The sequence below is a fragment of the Fukomys damarensis genome, unplaced genomic scaffold (assembly GCF_012274545.1).
Source record: "Fukomys damarensis isolate Sample0158 unplaced genomic scaffold, DMR_v1.0_HiC HiC_scaffold_30, whole genome shotgun sequence".
NCBI classification, from domain to species: domain Eukaryota; kingdom Metazoa; phylum Chordata; class Mammalia; order Rodentia; family Bathyergidae; genus Fukomys; species Fukomys damarensis.
This window is the reverse complement of record NW_022900942.1, coordinates 23,097,204-23,120,386: the sequence shown is the minus strand read 5'-3', so window position 1 is coordinate 23,120,386 and position 23,183 is coordinate 23,097,204. Positions and strand designations below refer to the sequence as shown.

General features: G+C 34.9%; 1 protein-coding gene across 1 annotated transcript in view; it reads left to right on the top strand.

Annotated features, from left to right (window-relative positions):
* The window catches only part of Phlpp1 (PH domain and leucine rich repeat protein phosphatase 1), a gene marked incomplete at its 5' end in the record, with an annotated part of 207,033 nt that overhangs the window by 68,830 nt on the left and 115,020 nt on the right, over nt 1-23,183 (top strand). Inside the window, one exon of the mRNA XM_010644887.2 lies at nt 19,308-19,504. Coding sequence (XP_010643189.1) covers nt 19,308-19,504 — 197 coding nt within the window. The remainder of the gene's footprint in view (nt 1-19,307; nt 19,505-23,183) is intronic.

Sequence of the window (23,183 nt, the reverse complement as noted above, 5' to 3'; positions counted from 1 at the left end):
TGCGCGTGCAGCAGGCCACCAAACCACTGAGCTAAATCCCCAGCCTTGGATTGCTTTTTTTTTTACCCCACTCTCCTAGTGGTATTTTTGATGGCAGACAGCCTTAGTTTTAATGTATTCTAGTGTGTCTCTTTTCTTCTTTGTGTAACCTTTAAGAAATATTTGCCTGTGTTACAGTCATGAAGACATACTCCTCTGTTACAGTCTAGGTATCAGTTTGACATTAAGATTCTTTCCCTCCACTCTTGGATTGCTTTTTTTTTTACCCCACTCTCCTAGTGGTATTTTTGATGGCAGACAGCCTTAGTTTTAATGTATTCTAGTGTGTCTCTTTTCTTCTTTGTGTAACCTTTAAGAAATATTTGCCTGTGTTACAGTCATGAAGACATACTCCTCTGTTACAGTCTAGGTATCAGTTTGACATTAAGATTCTTTCCCTCCACTCATATGGATAGCGAGCATTGCTTTTTTTTTAATAGTTTCAAATATAGGATATAAAATATTTCAAAATATTTCAATTAGTTGTCGCTTGCGCTTTAAAATGACTGAATGCTCTCGTGTAATAGAAATAATGGTGGTCCCACTTTTGTTGTGGTAGTCTAAATTGCATACAAATTGTTTTTTTCTACCTTCTATGGGTAGAAAATGGTTATAGCAGTGGAGCTGATAACCAGTAGTATACTTTTAGGATAACTTGTTAATTGGTTTGTTGATTTTTTTAATATATCTTTTTTGCTATTTTTATTGGTCCTAAGATATTTGAGAAAAAACCCTTTTCTTTTGAAAGATAATGCTTCCAAGTTAAATATATTGCTGGGTGATAAAAAGATGGTAAGGATTCTGTTATGTGCACTACTTTCTGTAGTTGGTATATATAAATGTTTGCAATGCTGAAATTATACCTTTGAAGATGAACTTGATATCTGTTTTAAAATCCATAGTTTCCTATTTATCTCAACAGAACTTTGTCCTCAGATCTTAGTATGAGATTATATTCTTCAACTGTAAAGCTCTTAAATACCGTTTTGTTTTCCCTATAAATTTGTTTGGGCTTAGGAGTTGAAGTATCACCTAAAGGAGATACGATAGAATTTATTTGAGGATACTCCAAGAAATAATCATAAGATGAATGCTTAATTCATCAGAAATTAATTTAAATTAATACGTTACTCAAAAGTTAGCTTTTCACTTAAACTCTTTTTTATGAATAAACAAAGTTCCCCTCACTGTCTTCAATAATGAAATCTTCTGGTTTAATATAAGATAAATATATTAATTGGGTTTTCTTTTTTCAAGTTAATTATCTTTAGGGATAATTGCAATATGGGATCACAAGATAATTTTCTTACTGTTATATGGAAAGGAAATTGTCACATCTTATTACATAGTTTTGGCAAAATATAAGAAATAGTGATGTTGAACTAGAGTATTTATTATTATTCTCTCTCCTTCCTTCTCTTCCCTGCCTTCCTCCCCTTCCTATCTCTCTTTGAGATAGGGTCTCAAGTAACCTCCTGAATAGCTGGAATTGCAGGTGTATACCACCAATCATGGCTCAAATTATATTTTCTGACCCTATACTATCTTTAAAACTCAAATACAAGGTTAGGTGAATACTCTAAAATTTTAAGTAAATTTCAGTTAAGTAAATTTAATTTGTATGTATTGAGCATTTGTTCTAAGGCTTGTGATTTCTGGGGTAGAAATATAAATAAGATACCATCCTGCTCTTCATGGAGTTTATAAACTACAGTGGGATTAAGATGTCTATACACATTAATTATTTTGAGATAAACATTTAGAAATGGCAGATTCATTGATATATCCCAGCACTCTGCTGTACCAATAGGAAGGGTAGGTGAGTTCAATTTAGTGGAGATGGGGTAGGTGAGTTCAGTTTAATGGAGATGGATCCCAGCTATGGAAGATGACACATGAGGATGGCTCCAGCGCGTATTCACCATCAGAGAAACACCATTTTGTTCTCATGTCAGCATTGGAGAGATTTCCTTTCCAGTTTAACCTGCAAGCTGAATGAATGGCTCAAGTAAAACTGAAGATGCAGCTAAGTGGAGACTGATGAATGAGAGCTGACTGGATGGAAAGCATTCATTCTTCCCAGACTAAGGTTAAAAACCTAGTCACAACAAAAAACTGAATAATCTTGTCTTAAAGTTATTTCTCAATTAACAATGGTAAGCGTAGAAAGTGGGAAAAAGAACTTTTTTGGACTTTAGCATAAGAAGTGGGTGGGTTTATCATCGAGTTAAATTTAATGCTTGTCTTTGATGACTTTAATGTATATAATTTTGTATCCAAAACTACTAAGTTTTTCTTAGTTCCTAAAAATATAAAAAGTTTTAAATTACTGTTATGTGTATTTGAGAGAGATGTGTAATAAGTTCAATTGGTTGCAAATACAGTATATATTTCTTTCTGAATAGTGTATTAGTTAAACCTTTATCAGTAAGCCTCTATTGCTTTTATATTTTAGGTAATTGAGACAGTTACTTTTATATGTAGTTTATCATTATAGACTATCTTATACAAATTGAATTTTCTTATCTCTATTTAGTTTTTTAAAAAATTTCATTAGTCCAGTTATTTTGTTTAGACTTTATTGAGTACTTATTGTTTATTCATCATTGTAAGCAGTTCTTTGAAAATACAAAATGAATGGTATGATTCTTATTCCTGAAGCTCACAGAAGTTAGAAAGGTTAGTAGTTTTAGCATCATATGAATCATGATTTAATTATGGATATATGTAAAGTGTTATGGGAAAATTGATGAGGCAGAAATTAACTTGGCGGGCAAAGAAAGACTGGACCTTGAGGAATGGGTAAAAATTGGCTTTCTGATTTAAATATAAGTTTTAGAGAAGTTGTTTTATTAGGATAATCAAAGGCTGAGTTATTACTATAAAAAAAACTTTAAAAATTGTTTTTCCTCAAGTTTCCAGATTCAAAAGTATTCTGTTAAAAGGTCTGAATAATTTTTAGTAAAGTTTTCATGAAAGAGATTCAATCAAAATTAAGGACATTTAAAAGTATGTAATGATGTGTAATTTTGGTGTAATTTTTTAAAGACAATATATACTTTTTATGAAAATTTTCAGGATTTCGTTTGCTTTTTGTGTGTTATGTGTATGTTTCCTTCCTAGTCTGTTGACTTAGGACCTTTCTTTTCCCTTTTTGGTAGCTGCCGGCTTTTATCTAAGCTGATGGAATATTGCATTGATTCATTTTACTATATGGTCTAATTTTTATATGTGCATATTGGCAGCTAGTGAATTAATTGTGTTAAGTACCTATAGCTAAGAATATAGATGCCATTTAAAAATGTTTATACTTGCTATTATGAGAAGGCTCCAGATTCTGAATATAAAAACCCAGATTAATTAAAGAAGTTTTACAGTATTTTTTTTTTGGCCTGAGAAATCAGTGATTTAGAGAGGAGAAGGCAAGTTCAGAAATAGCCAATTATAATATTTGGGGATTAGAATGATTGGATACAACTAGTTCAAACACCTTGAGACAGGAAGCCATGTTAAGTAGGAGAAAGTAGGCAAGGACAAGAGTGATACAATAGGTCAGAAAGTTAGTGGAGGGCCAGATCAGTAGACCTGGATTGGCTATTACAGATTAGCTGTTATTCCAAGCTGGACAGTTATTGAAAGCTTTTTATCATAAGCATGAACATGTCTCTTACAAGTATCATTCAGGGCACCCTGGTGATAAAAGAGTGTAGTGTGGGACAGGGCAAAAGGAGAAAGACCAGATAAAAGGCTTTAGAAAAAATACTGGAAAGAGATGCAAATACATCTAGAAGTATAGATGATGGTGATTGATAAGTGGTTGTGTTCTGTTTTTTTTTTTTTTTTTTTTTTTTTTTTTTTTTGGTACAAGGGATCGAACCTGGGACCTTGCGCTTATGAGGCAGGTGGTGCTACCACTGGGCTAAATCCCCAGCCCTGTATTTTAAAGACAGGTCAGAGGTAGGGCTTGGATTAGGTCTGGAGAGTGTGTGAGAGAAAGGAATCGGGAAGATGCCTTGGTTTTGATTAAGATATTAAATGAATGCAATTTCCTTTTCTGAAGAGAAATTGCTTGTTAGAAAAGTAGGATGAGCCATTCAAGTGGTGATGCAGGATAAACATTTGGATAGGAAACGAGTTCAAGGGAAGAAGTTGAGGGTAGAGAAACAAATTTGGGAAGTTGAAAATCTGATTAATGAATCTATATGTTGGATTCCATCTGTGCATGTAGTCATGTAATTACCACACTAATTGAGTGCAAATAGTTGTTTATAGTTGTGAGAAATGTAGGAGAATAGAGTAAGGTGGGAAAGGTTAGGATAAACATAAATATAGTGGTATGGGAAAGGGAGTACTGCTTTTTATACTGCATTGGTAGGGCTTTGCAAGCAGTCATCATTTGAATTAGGCCTTCAAAATAGGAAGCATGTTGAAGACAGAGGGCATTGGTAGGGCTTTGCAAGCAGTCATCATTTGAATTAGGCCTTCAAAATAGGAAGCATGTTGCCTGGTAGAGAACATAATACAACTGGAAATTTGTTTCATAATGCAATTTCCTTCCCTTCTCACCTTTCCTCTATTTATAGTCTTCTCACCCTTTCCTACCTCCTTGTCTATAAAAATGGAATATTTACTTGATGAACACATTCATGAATTTCCTAAGTCTGTACCTAGTATGGCATTCTGATAATGGTCTCCAAAATAGGTCAAACTCCTATTCCCAGAATCTATGGATGTTACCTTATTTGGAAAAAAGATCCTTTGCAGATGTGATTTAACTAAGGATCTCAAGATAGGGAAATTATGATGCTAGATTATCTGTATCATCCTTAAACCTGGTTACAAGTATTTTTAGTTTGAGACACAGAGAAAACATGTGAAGACAGGGAAGGAGATTGGAATCATGTGGTGACAAGCTAAGAAATTCCAACAGCTGTCAGAAGTTAGAAGAGGCAATAAGTAACCCACCACCCAGATCTCTGGAGGAAGTGTGGCCCTGTTGGAACCTGCTTCCTTGGGCTACCATAACAAATACTGATAATTGAGTGTCTGGAAACGAAAGAAATGTATTTTCTTGTACTTCTGGAGGCTAGAAGGTCTTCATCTGAAATCACTAGTGAGGGATTCTTCCTTATTTTTATTTGCTTCTGGTTGACTATAATCCTTGGTATTTCCTTGGGTTGCTATGTACCTCCATTTTCACTTGCTCTTTTTCCAAGCTCTTGACACAGTCATTTGGTTAGGGCCTGTTCTAATCCATTGTAATCTCATTATAATTATAAAGTTTAATAAAAAATATGCGAATATTAAAAAGATTTGTTACAGTAAAAGACATTGCCATTAATTTCCCTAAAAATACTCCCCTTCGCTTTAAATCCATTTATCTCATCTTTTCACTTTCTGAATCAGCTCTAAAGTCTTTTTTTCAGTTTGTTTAGTTGCACTTTCATGGGTGCCTTAGTGTGCTGAATCATTTCAAAATGTTTGCATTTTGTGGTCATTTTGTCTGCATAAGTCAGAAATTCAATGGTACCAGATCCAATGAATAAAGAGATGGACACACCCTGATGTTTTACAGGTCTACCTTTCCTTTGGATAGCACTTGGCAGTGGCATTCATGGTTTTTTTTTTTTTTTTTTTTTTTTTGGTACTGGGGATCAAATTTGAGTCTTTGCGCTTATGAGGCAGGTGGCAGAACCACTGAGCTAAATCCCTGGCCCCATTCACTGTGTTTTTGACTACACCTCATAAAGACACAAAAGGACTTGCAGCACTGCTTGAGAAATTGGCAAGAATGATGATATAAGTGTATTTGAAGTGAGTATTTTGAGGGGAATTAATGGCATTGTGTCTTTTATTGCAATAACTTGAAAAATTTAAATGTTCACTTTATGGTTTCACTTGATCTTAGCCAAAAGACCAAGAAGTGATGTTCACTGTATATTTTCAATCAATCTACATACATCTACAAAAATCTTTTTTGTGGGCTGGGGATTTAGCTCAGTGGTACTGATGCCTGCCTCATAAGTGCAAGGTCCTGAGTTCAATCTCTGGTCCAAAAAAAAAAAATCTTTTTTTGCATATAAAATCATATTTATGGGTATTATAAGTAAGGACTTGAGCATACCTTTCTGGTAGACACATTTAAGCCAACAGCAGGAATTGTGGAGCTGCCAGGGTGACTTAGAGTAAACCATGTTTTACTCTCTTAGCAAACAGTAACTGCTGTTAGATTCAGAATGTAACTGCAGGTACAGTGCATAAAATTTACTTTATTTTATTTATTTATTTTGGTACCAGGGATCAAACTTAAAATTTACTTTAGATGGTGAGGCTGTAGGTTGTAGACTGGCTTTTCCACTTTTATGTAAATGTAGCTGCTAATCCCATAGTGACGACTTTTAATACATTTAAGCAATTAAAAATTATCTGCATTTCTTAGCACAATCAGAACAAACAGAATTCTGTGGAACTATTCTTATATTACATTTTTAGTCTGTCTGTTGGTTAAATGAATGTGTATGCCAAAGAATGTTATATTCGGTGTTTTAGAACTAATATACAGATCTTTTGTACTTGTGTTGACATTGTAGTTCACCATCCAGTTGGTTGAGTTGATTGATGCTATCTCTCTTTCAAGTTGTAAGCAGGGAGCAAAAATATGTAAAATTGTTCAATGTGTAAGATCAAGACAACTTGCAAGATTAATGTTTGTGGTTCTTAAAGTACCTTTCAAGTGCTAAGAATTTCTCTTGAAGAAAGTTAAATGAAAAAGATTTATTTACCTTAGAGAAAGCCAAAATATAAATGGTGGCACAATCTACTAAAACACTGTTGATCGGACTTTAGCCAAGTTATTGCCTTTCTCTGGAACCCCCCCCCAAAAAAAGGGACACTGTCATAGTTACTTTTCTTGTTGCTTAGACAAAATACCTGACACCCAAAGTTAAAGGAGGAAAGGTTTATTTTAGCTCACAGTTTGTAGTTCAATCCATAGTTGGCTGGCTCCAAGGCAGGGTGGCATGGCAGAGAGGCAATAGTTCATGGCAAGCAGGCAAGCAGCAAGAGCATATTAACCCTCTTTCTGTCCCTTATATTTAGTGTAGGCTACCCACCTTAGGGGAGGGGATAGCACTCACATTTTTTAATTGAATTTATTGGTACATTTTAGGTATATAGTACAGTTACATTCATCATTGGGATCTTGTACCTTTACGTGACAGGTCTTGGTTCTCATTTTTTCCCTTTGTCACTGCCCTCCCTTCACCCTCCTCCTCTCCTCCCCATTTAGAAACACTTTATTTCCGTTTTTTCATTTTCTCATATTTTTTTCTTTTCCCTTATTACCTTTCCCCTACCCTTCACACTTTCCCTACACCTTTAGCCCTTTTCTTCCTATCTCACATTGTCAATTATCTCATTAGGATCTTGTGTACTATTATAGTTTTTCACACCAGAGAAACTATTTGGTATCTACAGATGTATGACTTATTTCACTTACGAGTATATCCTCAATATGTATCCATTTTCCTATGAATGAATCTAATTTCTCATTCTTTATGACTAAGTAGTATTCCATTTTATAGAAAAACCACATCTTCTTTATCCAGTTTCCAAATGATGGGGAAATGGGCTGTTTCCAAGTTTTAGCTATTATAAACTGTGCCGCTATAAACATAGGTGTACATTTATCACTGTGATATGATTCTTTTAATTCTTTTGGAAAGATACCCAGCGGAGGTATAGCTGGGTCAAATGGAACCTCTAGTCTCAGTTCTTTGAGGTATCTCCATATTGATTTCCATAGTAGTTGCACCAGTCTGCACTCCCACCAACAATGGAGAAGGGTTCCTTTCTCCCCACAACCCCACCAACATTTGTTATTGTGTGATTTCTTGATAGCAGCCATTCTGTGTGGGGTGAGGTGGAATCTCAGTGTTGTTTTCATCTGCATCTCTCAAATGACCAGTGTTGTGGAACATTTTTTGATATATTTCTTTGCTGCTTTTACTTCTTTGTCTGAGAAATGTCCATTTCAGATGCCCATTTTTGAATTGGGTCTTTATATTTGTGGGGCCTGATTGTTTTGAGTTGTTTATATATTCTAGATAAGAGTCCTTTGTCTGAGGAGCCGCTGGTAAAAATTTTTTCCCACATTGTAGGTTGTCTCTTAGTTCTGCTGATGGTTTCTTTTGCAGTGCAGAAACTTTTCAATAAGATGAGAGTCCAGTTGTTGATTTCTTTCTGCTAGTTCCCATGCTACTGAGGATTTGTTCATAAGATCTTTTCCTATGCCAATGTCTTCAAGAGTTCTGCCTAACTTATCTTCCAGCAAGTTTAGTGTTTCTGTTTTAATATTTAGATCTTTAATCCACTTGTATTTTAATTTAGTGAATGGTGAAAGATAAAGGTCTAGTTTTAATCTTTGGCAGGTTGAGATCCAATTTTTTGAACACCATTTATTAAAGAGGCTATCTTTCCTCCAGTGGGGATGGTCAGCTCCTTTGTCAAAGATGAAGTAGCTGAGTACACCTGGAGTTATTTTTGTGTCTTCCACTCTCTTCCACTGATCCTCAGGTCTCTTTCTTTGCCAGTACCATGCTGTTTTTATCACAATGGCTTTGTAGTATAGTTTCAGATTGGGAATTGTTATACCCCCTGCCATATGTCTGTTGCCTAGGATGGCTTTTGCTATTCTAGGCCTCTTCTGGTTCCAAATGAATTTTTGGATTCTTTTTTCTAGTTCTGTGAAATATAGTGTTGGAATTTCAATTGTCATTGCATTGAATCTGTATAGCAGTTTTAGTAGTATGGCCATTTTCACTATGTTGATTCTTCCTACCCAGGAGCAGGGGATATCTTTCCATTTTCTTATATCCTCTTCAATCTATTCTTTCAGAGTGCTGTAGTTTTCAGTGTAGAGGTCTTTTGCTTCTTTTGTTAGGTTGATTCCTAGATACTTCTTTTTTTTTTTTTTTTGGATGCTATTGTGAAAGGAATTGTTTAGCACTCACATTCTTAATCTTAGCCAGAACTATGCCAAACCAGTCAATGAATTAATTTGGTAATCACACATCTTTGATTGTAGCATCACACACACTAGATCCAGCCACCTCTGAAAAGTATCCCCTATGACTGCAGAAAGCTTTGAGGAAACATCTAGACACAAGCTGTATAGACACAAAAACATACTAGATGCTTCCAAGGGTATGATACTTTTGTCTTCTGGGGCATTTTAAAGTTAGAAAACCATATTGTGTCTGGCATTTTTTTTTAGAACTCTGTTAGCAAGAAAAATTAGGTGGTACTTAGTGATTTAAGTAAGTTTTACTGTAAACTTAATACTCTCACTGTATTGCATTGACAGTTCAATTATGGCAATAGTAAAATGGTACAGATTATAATATTTAATTATTGAATTTTAAATATAAAAAACAAAGAAAACTAAAATTACTTTGACCAGAGGTCAGCAGTATAGTGGATTTTTGTCCCTAAACTCTCATCTATGCCAAACCGCAGATTGTGATCTTAGGGTCTTTGCAGATGTAATTACTTAAGGTGAGGTCATATCAGCTTAAATGTGGGCCTTCAATCCAATAATGTGTTTTTTGTTTGTTTGTTTGTTTGTTTGGTACTGGCGATGGAACTCTGGACCTTGCGCTTGCAAGGCAGGTGGCAGAACCATTGAGCTAAATTCCCAGCTCCCCCCAATGACATGTTCTTATAGAAAGAGACTAGGATGCATAGAGATACGCAGCGAGGTTATGTGCACACAGAGGCTAAGATGGGAATTCCGCCACTATAAGCAGAGTCAAGGGTTATTTATAAACCCCAGATGCTGAGAGAGGCATGGGACAGTTTCTACTTGAGAGCTTCCAGAAGGAACCAGTGCCCACCAGCTCTTTGATTTTAGGATTCTAAACCCTAGTACCAAGAGAAAAATATTTTTTAATTGTTTTGTTTGTTATCCAGTTGTAATAGTTTTAACAACCCTGGGCAGCTAATATAAAGAATTTAGGGAGCCAACAGTAATGTCCAGTGGAAGATGGTCATTTGTTGCCTTTGTGGTCCTTTGACCTGCTTTTTAAATTGTTCCTTCGAGTCATTTCTTCTACTTGAGGATTGAGAATACATTATACTGGGTGTGAGAAGTATGCTGCCCTTGCATCCTCCTTTTACTTGTGAGAGCCGGCATATTTGAAATCTTTTGCTTATATATCAGAAGAATGGGAAGTTTGGCACTCAACTTGTGAATATTGGTGTTCCTAGTTCTAGGAGTTTGTGCATGGGTTATGAAAGGAGTTTATTTCATTTCTGATGCGGTTGAAATTTAAAGTTGAATGTAACTGTGTTAGGGAAATTTTAGCTACTGCAACAATCATCTGTACAAATGCAGTGGTTTAACATAATACACATTTTGTTGTTCTCATGACCATGTCCCTTGCTGATATTTCTAGTCAAGTAGCTCCATTCCAATTGTCTCAGGAACCTAGGCTCCTTCTGTTTTATAGCTCTCTCATGCCGTAGAGAGTGTGTGGCATATGTATTGCTGCTCACATTTTGTTGGCCAGAACCAGTTTTGTGCTCCAGCTGAATTCCAACAGAAGGAAGGAAATGTGATTATTGTATGTGTCCAAAAAGATAACATGGAATTGTTATTAGTATCTACTAAAAGCACATTTTAATTCTGGTGTGTTCATATGAAAATGATTTAAATATATTTTGCCTCATGAACCTTTTTATTATTTTGGATGTGGGATTTAAATGTTCAGATGTGCATTCATATTCATTCTTCTCAAACTCCCTGTGTTGTTTTGAGTAATACCATTTCTGTAATTTGTTTCCCTAAAAAAATGAAAACTTTGATAATTCAGAATTGAAAGGTGTGACCTCAAATCATATGACATTACACTAATGCTTTTGTAAATTACAGTGAAATTGAAAAAAAGCTGGTGTTAATATTTATGTTTCCATAGTAACCTTACATTATCATATATCCTTATATATAAACTTATGATAGTAACTTTATATTTATGATACAAGGTTCCAAAGTTTTTAGTTTTCTCATCACTATAGTCTGAAAAATGAGTTAGCACATACTCCTTTCTATTGTCAGCAGATTTGGAGAAAGATTTTTGTTTCTAACTTCCAGGGACACTAGAAATGATAGACCTTTATTCCTGTTAGAAACATAAAACTCTCATTTGACTTTCTTATTCTTCCTGGTATGATTTCTATTATCTTTTTCATTTCAACTTTGTGTGTATATTTCCATCACAAATTATTTTATGATGAAAATAGTAACAGGCTAGATTTTCAAAACTAAATACATATATATTCATTCTGCCAGTTGTTTTTATTTTCCCATTGAAAATACTCCTTTTCCCCTTACTTCAAAACAACAAAAACACCTCCCTTTCTGGAACAGAAGTGTGAAATAATTTGGGTGATAATTCTAGGCAAATGTTTTCTTCACTTATGTATACTAAAGATTGTTCCAGGCTAAAAAGATTGTCTTGAACCATTTGTTTTCTTTATAGCTGTAAATTATATCATTTAATTTGCTGTATGAAAAGTGTCTTTCTTTTGAAACACAGGGATTTATTTCTTTAACAGATACTTATTGAGCCTTTACTATAATCCATATATTAGGCTAGGCTTTTTACCTGAACATAAAAAATTCTACCTAGTAGATCAGGTGTTTGGCACACTCTGGAATCTTTAAGCCAAAGGATGAGGTTAGAGGAATTCCCAAGTGCAGGAAGACTAGATTTATGAGGTTCTAGAACCTTCAGAAGCCCAGAAGACTTACTTCTTCTGAGTAAGTGATTTGTCTATCAAAGAATTAAGTCGGATTCCTAGATCTGAAAGACTATTAAATATGCTTTTATGATAGCAAGCACAGCAAAATCCATGGCCGGTCATTGCATCTGTTTTCATTATAGTTGTTTGGAAACACTTTTCAAAAAAAAAAGATTTATTGTTAAGTGTGCTTTTGTTCTTTATTGTCATAATCAGTGAGTGATGGCAGAGAGTAACCTTCCTTTTTTTATCTGTTGAAAAATGTTCTTTTGGGGATTGGGAGCAGAGAGGAAAACAATATAGAGTACTATATAAAATTAGAATGATGTTTGTTTAAATATAAATACAAAAGTTTTCCACAAAAATTACAGGCTTTCTTCTCCATTTTCTTTTTTAGGCTGATTTCTTGTAATCATACTTTAGAGATTAGTGATTTCATGTGTCTTATTCAGATGCAGCTACTGCTGTTAACAACGTGAAACCTACTTACATTATTGTAGTAAGGTGGCTCAGTTTGAGCTTTGTTTCCTGTGTTCTTAGGATGTCAAGAAAGGTGCTCATTCCTGTGAGAAAAATAGTGGAATCATGCTCATTTTTTCTAATTTTGATATATAGCTAATGTGGAGCTGCTGGCTAGAAAGAACTAGTAACATTAAAGAGGGATCTAAGAGTCATAAAAGAAAATTTCATGTTCTTAGCCGTCGTAGAATGAAAAAATCAGAAGTAGTCATCAACTTTGAGGACACTGGAACAAATAACTTATGGTATATTTTGCAAGTCATTAAGAGATTACTGACAACTTGGAAAGTGTAATAAAATTTGAAATGGATAAAGCAGAATATATAATTTTGTATGTTAGAAATACAAGTGTTTAAATGATATGCACTGTTTGTTTGTTGTTGTTTTTTGAGACAGGGTCTCGCTATGTAGTTGAGACTGACGGGGAGCTCACTATGTAGTCCAGGCTGGTCTTGAACTCACAGTGATCCTCCTGCCTCAGCCTTCTGCTGGGATTACAGGAGTGTGCCACCATGCCCAGCAAAGTGATATACACTTTTGTTGACAAAAATTTATATGCTATTTTACAGTACTATAAAAATATGTTTTTATTTTTTTCTCTTAAATTCTTGATATTGAGGCTTTTAAATTATATTAGTTAGAAAAAGTTGAAGTGAAAAAACTGTGTGGATTTTGTGTGTAGTTCTAAATAAAGTTCATGAAGCGTTCCATAGGTAAATCTCAGGGACGTGGAAGGTTTGTTTGTTTAAGATCCTTGTAAATTGAGAGATAGTCATTTGTTTAGAATGGGTGATTTTTAAACATTTCTGAGGTTAGTTTTAGAATTTACCAATCTAGATGCACCATCTTTAATTAACTTTGTGATTTGGTGGGGGGGTGCTACTGGAGCTTGAACTCGGATCCTTTCACTTGTGAGCCAGCCGGCGGAATCACCAAGAAAATATTTGTTAACAGAAAATTATTCAGTGCAGTAGAGGAGGAAAAATAAAGTTTTAAGGAAATTATTTTGCTCTTGGAATCTTTATTTGTAAAAGTAAGATTTAGCCAGACATGGTGGTATATGGCTATAATCTCAGCAGTCTGGGAAACTGATGCAGAAGAATTGAAAATTTGAGCTCAGTTTGGGCAGTTTAGCAATTTAATGAGACCCTGCCTCAAACAAAAAATAAAAAGGGTTGGGGATGTAGCTTAGTGCAAAGGCCCTGGATATGACCCCCAGTGTCCCACAAAAAGTCAAATTTCAACAATATCAGTATATATTATAAAGTATAAAATAAACTTCATAACCTTCCTCCCTGAGAGAACCATGGTGGAAAATAATTTTGATTTGTTTTATAACTTACTTGATAGAGTGAACATTGATTTTTGTAACCTTCAAAGTCGTGACCTGTTCTTGGCAAAGAAAACGGAAATGTAACCAGTGTTTTTTCCTATGTCTTAGGAGAGAGGAACAGTGGAATGGGATATTCAGGTGTGTGTGTTTGCCTGGATGGAACATCACAACACTCTCACAAGCATCTCACAGTGCAAACTTGGTTTAGCTGAAGCTGTGAAGCTGTCTGGCTTCATCACCCTGATATCCACACCCACAGCAGTCAGTATGCATCACCTTTGACACAATCCCAGTTTTTATTATCTGAAGGTTGTTAGCTGAGTATGCCATTTATTCTTTTAGAGTAGTTAAAAGTAAATAGGGGCGTAGTGGACCTTAGTCTCAGATTTAAGATTTAGTCCTTCCTGAGGTCTTTAAAGCCTCACATTAGCTAGTAATATTTAAGTTTTCTGAAGCTCAGAAATTAAGCCTACTCTAAGATCAGCTTGCTGCCCACCTCGCTGTTTTGGTGAGGCTCAGAAACCTCACTCATGGCATTTCACAATTTAACTCTTGTGCCGTATGACATTCCATGCAGAGAAGTACCGAAGCTAGCTAGAAAGGCAGTTGATGAAAATTCTAAAGTCCATCAAAATGATTTTTAGCCAGAAAATAGAAACTGTGAGTAACTTAAGAATGATGAATGTGGCAGATGCATAACGAACCCATGGACCCGAGCAAGTCTACCATCTGTTTTAATGGAAATGACTGTAATGAGAAGTTAGTAAACTGTTTCAGTGACTGATCTAGCCCTTGAAAATATATCTCATCAAATAAGAAGGAAAATTTAAGAGAATGCTGAAAGTCCCTTAAGGTAACGTGTGAAGCTCTGCACAGGGAGCATGAGACTACCATTTCTGGAAAGTAACAGATGGTACAGACATTAGACTGACAAGTGGAGGTTGACTTGTAAATTTTCAAATGTGTCTCCTTTCCCAGATATGAAGTTAATAGCAGGAGGCCATATCATCTACCTATATATTGCTCCTGAAACTGAGCTGAAAAGATCATGAGGTATAAAGGGTTACAGCTCTATGAATGTAATATTATGATGAAACTCACATTTGAAGAAGATGCCTTCCCTAAGCATATATCCCAAGAAGAAACTTGAGCATCCAGTATTAAGGACAAACTGTATCCATCCATAGAATGAGTGATGCCTGAGAACTGCAGCTAGGGAAGGAGGAGGGAGTGGTTTAGACAGCACTTGTTCTGTAGTCTTCCAGTTGCCTCTCATCTTCTCTCCAACCAGGTTCATTTGTTTCTTTGGTTGAGGTTAATGAGCCAAGCTCTGATGAAACTCCAGATGAAGACATTGATAACTTTGTAATTTGGTGGGTTTCAGGGGCTTCCCCCAGACCTACAGCATTAGCAAAAGCTCTGGCCCCACCTAGAACTACTGATTCAGAAACTCTAGGTGGTAGAGCCCTGCACTCTGTTTTAGTAAGCCTTCCAGATGATTTTGGTGCATGCTAAAGTTGTGTCCTTCTGCTGTAATTAGTTCCCACTTGGCATTTCCTTTTATGTCTTTAGCTGTATATTACATAAATTACAGTCACAGTAATAATCACTATTTTTATTTTGCTATTTAAAAAGTTCATAACTAATTTGCCATAGTTTATATAAGACTTTGCTTTGGTGGATTTTTTTTCCCTTTTTAATTACATTAGCCCTGTTTTACTGAATCTCTTAAGGGTATGTAGAGTAGCTCACATTTATCAGGTACTGTTTAATAAATATTATAAAGGAAATCATAATCTCTGATGTTATTTAAGAATTTAGGGCATAGAGGAGGATTCAGGACATGACATTTGTCAAGGATAAGGGTCTACTGTAATTTAGAAGATATAAATAAACCTATTCAAATTGAGTAGTTTTCAGGAAGAAGCAAGATTTACTGGGCAGTTGACTTTATACATTTTGATCTGATGCATAAATTAACCCCCCCAATCTGTGTAGTAGCTGGTTGTCGTTTCCTTTAGCTGAAGAGCAACTAGTCTTAAATCTGTTTCAGAGTTTGTGCCAGCACTTCTGGCTGAAATCCTTTTAGCCTCTCATCTCTGCAACAAAATTCCCAGATGCAGTTTAGTGCTGAGGTCTTCAGACCTCTTATGGAGTCATTTCAATCCTTCTGCTAGCTCTTGAAATGACCCTGGGCAAGTAATTTACTTCATTTATTCTGTCACTGGAAGAAGTCAAAAGGATTTAAGGATTTATATGCAATAAGAAACATGCTTTAGAGCTTTATCAGTCTGAGCCTGACAGCTGGAGAAGATGAAGCGAAAGTTGAGTATTTTTACTCATTCTGGGCCATTTTGGGCTTTTGGGACATGTTAAGTTCTTCTATTAACTTTATGTAGTGATCAGACTTCCTAGTTTTTGATGCTGTATTACTATGAGTTCTTTAATCCAGGATTTTGGAAACTGTTGTGATAGTTTAATTGCCATTCTTATTCTTACTATTTCAGGTTATAGTAGAACTCCCTAATTTATTCTAAAGTATTAAAAATTTTGTAGATCCCTTTAGGGAAGTATAGATATTTAAGTTTTTATATGGAATAAGTAGAACCATGTGACACCAACATAATACAATTGTTTTAATTGTTTGAGCCACCAAAACCTAGTGGCTCAAAACATCAAACATTTATTATGTTATAGTTTCAGAGTTAATAAATTGAGTATTTTAGCTGAGTGTTCAGGGTTTGCCATGAGGTGTGCCGTCAGGATGTCCTGGAAGTTGTGCTTCTCTGGGGTTGTCAGTGCTGGAGGATCTTTTTTTTTTGAGGATCTGCTTCTGAAATGGCTTGTTGACATGACCATTAGTGAGGTTTCAGTTTTTTTTTTTTTTTTGGATTTTTGCAGGAAGTTTCTATTCCTTACCTTGTTCATCTTTTCATAGGGTTGTGTGTCTTTGGTAGATAACTGGCTTCCCCAGAGGGAGTGATCCTATAAAGTGAAGAAGAAGCCCAATGTATTTTATGACCTAGTTTCAGAAGACACTGTTGGCTTCTATCCTATTCTGTTTGTTAGACAAAGCCACCAAATGCAGTCTACACACAAAGGGAGTGGAATAGGGCCTGGGATTTAGCTCAGTGGTTCGGTGGCCTGCCTTGCAAGCGCAAGGACCCGAGTTCAATCCCTGGTAACCCCCCCCCAAAAAAATGGTGGGGGGGAGTGGAATAAAGCTCTACCTTTTGAAGGAAAAATTTTAAAAATTTATAATTCAATATTCTATAGTAATAATTTGTAGTTTAATATTTTTAAACTCCTACAGAGATAGGCCTTAGGAAATACATAGCAAAGACATTCATTTGGCATCAAATTTGTACTGTTTCTGTTATTTCTGTTTCTCATTTCTTTTGGTTAGAACTACTTGGAGTCCATTGAAGATAAGCATCTTGAGTTTATAGGCCTGAGTACTGGAGCAGATAGAGTTGCTCAGAGAGGAAGTGTTCTGAAAATATGCTAGGAGTCACCACTGAGCCTTAAACTGAGCTCTGATCAGTATATGCGTGCAAAGAAAATACACAAAACTGGGAAAAACTGGGAAAGGAGCAGGTGGAACAATTTGAAGTGCGTATAGCAAGAGCTCTTGTTCCTTCCATCCAGAGTGGAAAACCTTATAATTTATAGGGTATGAAATACTCAGCAGGATATTAGTTTTAGATTTAAGGCCACTCTGGTCCTGTATAACAAAATTTAAGAGCAAACTTTGCAAGAACCAAACTGTTCCAAATAACTGTCCTAGAACAAAGCTGTTATTTTTATAAAAATAAAAATATATCTAGCATTCACTAAAGTAAAATTCAAACTGAATGGTGTCCAAACAAAAATTACCGGTTGTGTAAAAAATATCCATAATGAGAAAACTCAGTGATACTAAATGGACACAGAAATAATACAAATTCTTGAATTAGTTACCAAAAACTTTTAGGCAGCTGTTACAGTTAATATTCTGTATATTCATGGATATAAAGGGAAACATTAGCATGTTAAGGAGATATCTGGAGGTCACATATATGTGCTAATGAATTATGTTCATAGTTCGTACATGTTTGTGGGCATATACTCAAATTGGACTTCTATAGATTAAAAGTATCCTGGATGAAATAGGTTAATTAGTGCAAAGGAAATAATGAGCAAACTGATACATCCAGTAACAATGAGAGAAAGAGAGAATAGAACATCAGCCAAGCTGTGGGATAACAAGTAGCTTAATTATGTGTAAAGTTGAGACCCCTGAAGAGGCCATGTGAGATTAGAAAAAGTATTTCTGGGCAAATTAATATTTGGTGGACAACAACATAGTACCTTCCTACACTGATAGTTCTAGCAGTGTAGTTGTTTGCTGGACATCTGGTTATTCTTCTGGCCCAGCCCCAGCAAAATACTATGATGTGTGAAATTTTTATTTTATAAAGCATTTTATATACTGGCAGGAAGAGGAAGAAACAAATCAAACTGCTGATGTTATTTCCTAACATCTCTGTCCAAAGGTAGGTCGCTTTAGTATTGTGGCTTTTTCTATTCCCTGTCTAATGGGTAATGAGGCATATATCATAACTATTATTAAAAATTAACTATTCTATTAATGTTAAAAATTAGCATATTTTCTCTTGAATGTATATCTGCTGCTGATCTTTGGCAACAAGTTAAACTTACAAATATATCACTTCTGGCTTGAGTTTTACTATAGGACACATATCCCCTAGTGATTTATTTCTGAGCTTGAGCATTAGAATTCTTTGATATCATGTAGTATATATTCAGTGTCTAGAACTGGGAAATACTTTTCTTGTTGTTTACCCAATTCTAGCACTAAGGCACGTTAATCAAAGTTCTGTTATTAAGTTAAAAGGATTTACCTGAATGTAATTCTGCCATATTCTTTGCACCCAAGAAATGAAAACTCTTCACATCTTTCTCAGATCTGTGTCTCTTAAGTCTCTGCTTGTCTCTGTGTTGCTTTCCGTAAATCACAAGCATTGTGGTATACCCATCCTTCATGGACTGCTGTTAGATTTATCTTTGAAGACTTATCTGGTGGCTATACAGGAGTATATTCCTATTAGAAAAATCTTTCATTTTTATCTCTCTTTAGTAAACATACGTCCAATATATGTAGAAGTAAAATAAAAGCAGTTAAATTCACTAAAATGGTTGTTTCATTAAATGCTGGATGTTGAATGTTATTTCTCTATCTTGGTCTGTAATTTTTCTTAGTGTACTTAAATTAATTCTAGCCATCCATAAAAATTGTGAATTCATCTCTTAAATGTAAAATTGTAAGATTATAGACAAAAATACAACTTGAATTAAAACAGGAGTTAAGGGAATGATCTCCTTGGGTTTTAAGAAAAAGGCTTTTTGTCACCTAATATTAAAATATGCATGTGGAGCAAATTTTGTAATTCTTAACATAATTCCATTATTGCAGCTGTCATATTCTCTCAATTATAAATTAGACTATTTCCCTATAATTACTGTCATCCAATTATTTTTTCTGGGTTTTAGAACAGGAGGGAAAAATATCTCATTTTAAAAGAATAAAACATTTGCTTATGTTTGTTTTATTTAGGAAAACCTCACAGCACTGGTAGCTCCGAACGGATTCAGCTCTCAGGAATGTACAATGTCCGCAAAGGCAAAATGCAGTTGCCAGTGAACCGATGGACCAGACGCCATGTTATCCTGTGTGGGACCTGCTTGATAGTATCATCTGTGAAAGACAGCTTGACTGGAAAGATGCATGTTCTGCCATTAATTGGTGGAAAAGTAAGTAAAACAGAAACATACTAAAGGGTTTTGTAGCATCGGTAAAAACCTTTCTTTGAGACATTTCTGTAATAAGAGTTAGCTGTTCTTTGACACATCTGAGGTTTTAGTTTGTGTTGAGCTCTACTTGTGGGCATTGTTGGCACTAGAGTTGTGGAAAATAAAAATGCCATTGGCTCATGTGAAGCCTTGGTGATTTTAGCTTCTGTAGTACGTGCATTTTATCTACTGGAGTGAAAATGAGTCAACCAGAATTTCACTGATATATTTTAGAGTAGATATCCTTTGATATCTTGAGCATATTTGAGTATACTGATTCCTAAGTCTAATCTACTGAATTATCTATATTCAAGCCCACTGAGGGTTAAACCTCTTCTAGTGCTAATCTTTGATTGCACTTTTCCTTACCTCTCTGTTTTTATCATTTGTAAAACAGAAAGAAACAGATTTCTTGGGACAACATTAAGTACTTTTCATTGTCAGATTTATTTTAGTGTTGGTAGATGTAATGTCACCATAATTATATGTCAGTTTTACCCTTTTAAAATTGACAAATGTTTTATCTGTTCTAGGGGAGGTGAGGAAGGTAAAACTGGATGAGAATAGAAATAAATGGTTTTGATGTTCACTTGCTATTTAGAAAAACCATTTTTCATTCTTAAGTTTAAATTAGTCTTTCCTTGTGTGTAAGATATATCAGTTGTTTCCTTCTCTATTGTTGTTTTTTCTAATCTTAGGAAGGCCACTTCTTGTTTATTTCAAGAGTAGAATTTGGCCAGACTGAAAGCTTCATTTAGATTTCAGTCTCTCATTTTTGAAACCATTACTGAAAGAGTAGTCGTTATTACCACTGTGGGCCTTTATTTTAAAGTGTATATTTAATGTTTGACACTGTGTTATGTCAGCAGTCTCTCTTTATGATGGTGGGTGTTTGCATAATATAACTATTAAATATGTTCTGGGGGAAGGCTCTGTGCTGGACATCCAAGAAATACTAAGATGCATAAGTTAGCATTCATGTCTTTGAAGAGGTCACACTTTCATAGCAGGAGATGAAGGATGTACAAAACAATAGGGGAGAAGGATATTAGAGGAAGGAGAGATTTCACTGGGGGGGATTTGTAATGAAAGAGGCAGAACTAGAAGGGTGAAAAATCTTTTGATATATGAAGTTGATGGTGAGAGAAGTACTACTCTGTTCAGAGATGCAGAGGCAGAAAGCACATGGAATGTTCAGATAAAGTCAGAATATCCAGTTATAATTAGCATTTCTATTCGGAGCCTGAGAGACTTGTCCTACTTCCCAGGCTTATTATTGGATGGACTTCTACCATTGAGTGAATTGAAAGTTAATAGCTTCCCTCTGTTCACAAGTAGACCTTGTAAAACCTGTTTTGCACTATGCCTTTAAAAATAATTGAGTGCATTGAAAATTTGAGTCTTTAAAACTTGTTGACTGAGTTAAGGAAAAATAACCCCTTTTTGTAATCTTGAGCTTTTGTTAATGTTTGTCTATTCCTTTTTTCTATTTTCCATTGTTAAAGGACAAACAGAGTTCAATGGACAAGCTTTTTTATTCGAATTTAAACAGACAAGAGCTAGAAATAAGGTGTGAGATTGGTTATAACCTATCTATAATTGCTGTGCCATCAAAATTGATACATTTCTGGAGCATAGTCTTCAGTTTATATTTTCACATTACAAATGCTTTTGTTAAATAAAATTTTTAAAAGTTTGATTGTTGAAACTATTTGCTTCATAAGTAAACATTTTTATTCATTAAGTCATGCTAGAATTAATTTAATAGATTTAGAATTTAATAGATTTTTAGATAGTTTATTTCAGTGCTTTAATATTTGTTAAATTATGAAGCATGATGAATTAAATAACTCGTAATTATGACTCAATTTAGGAATTATAGCAGTATCAATACCATTATTTCTTCTCCTTATATTATTTTTACATCTGTCCCATTACCTTCTCTAACTCCCAGGATATCCACTGTCCTAAATTGTGTATTCATAACTTTATTCATGTTTTGAAGCCAGTTTTATTATTTAACTATATTTTGTTTTTGGACTTTATAAAAATGGTTTCACACTGCGATCTGTGATTGATTTTTCACTCAATACTGCATTTAATAAGATTTTATATTATGTGGCTTTCATTTCTGCATAATGTTCTACTCTTATAGAAATCATGTAATTTCTAAAGGGATTTTACTGCTGATAAACGTTTGGTTATTTACAGATTTTTATTGTTATAAATAGTGCTATTAACATATGTCTTCAAGTATGCAAGTACTGTTTTAGGGCAGTTGTTTGGTACCAGGATTACCATGCTAAAACAATATCTGGTAATAATGCAGGATTGGACAGTCAGCATATCAGACTTAAGTTATGCATGGTAACAAAATCCCCCAAATCTTTGTGACTTAGATTATTTTCACTCACATTATTTGTCCACTATGAGTCAGTGGAGTTGAGGGTAGAGATTTCCTCTTTTCCACCTTTGTTCAGGGACCCAGCCTAAGAGAGGCTCTCTTCTTTTGTAACAACATTTATGACATGTGGCAGGGGAAGAGGTAACTGGAGTGTTGTTCACTCTGGCTCTTGTGTATTTGGATCCATGCCAGTTCTTCCAGCCACTTATTACCCAGAACTAATTACTTCACTCTACCTTTAAGAGTCCTGGGAAATGTGGAGAAGTGGGTAGAATGCTTGATGAGTAGCAATATTTTTGCTGCAGGGACACTCTCAGCATTTAAAAGGTAGGAGCTTAGATTAGACAGTTCTGTATAATGAGGAATTATTCAATTCAAAAGTTCTGTCGTGACCCACTTGAGAAATACTGTTCTTGGGCATATAATTTGGAGTACAGTTACTGGGCTCTAGGGCATGTGCATATTTACTTTTACAAGATGATAACTAGTTTTTCAAGGTTTTTGTACCATTTTACACACACATTAGTGCATAACTGTTCTTATTTTGGTCTTCATCATTTTATTGAATTATTAATGACAATTCATTCTATATTTTGGTAAGCTTGGTAACTAAATTCTCATGAACACATTTTAATAGCAATAAACACCATTAAACTAGCACCACAAGCAAGAGTGTATATGACCTTCATGCTTAAAAATTTCCTCGCGCTGCTTTGTATTTCTTTTCTCCTACCCTTCTTACTCTCTTATCTCCATTCCCAGGAAACCACTTGTCTGATTTATGCCAGTATAGATTTTTTTTTTTTTGGGGGGGGACCAGGTATTGAACTCAGGTCCTTGTGCTTGTGAGGCAGGCAGCAGAACCACTGAGCTAAATCCCTGGCCCCTTGGATTAATTTAAATATCATTAAAATTATTTTGTCTTTGTTGTATAGAAATGTAGTTAATCTTTGAATATTGATCTTTTATCCAATTATCTCATTACATTTTGTGGTATATTCTAATGCCCACAAATTCCCTTGAGTTTACTAGTATGGCTTTTTTTTTCTTTTTCTTTTTTTGGCCTTTTTGTCTGGTAGAATATTGAATAGAAACAGTAGACACTTGTCTTATTGATGATTTTAAAAAGTGGTATCTTGCTAGGTGTGGTGGCACACGTCTATAATCTCAGCAGATGGTAATGAATTGCAGTGAGTTAAAGGCCAGCCTGCACTACATAGCTAGCTAGACCCTGTC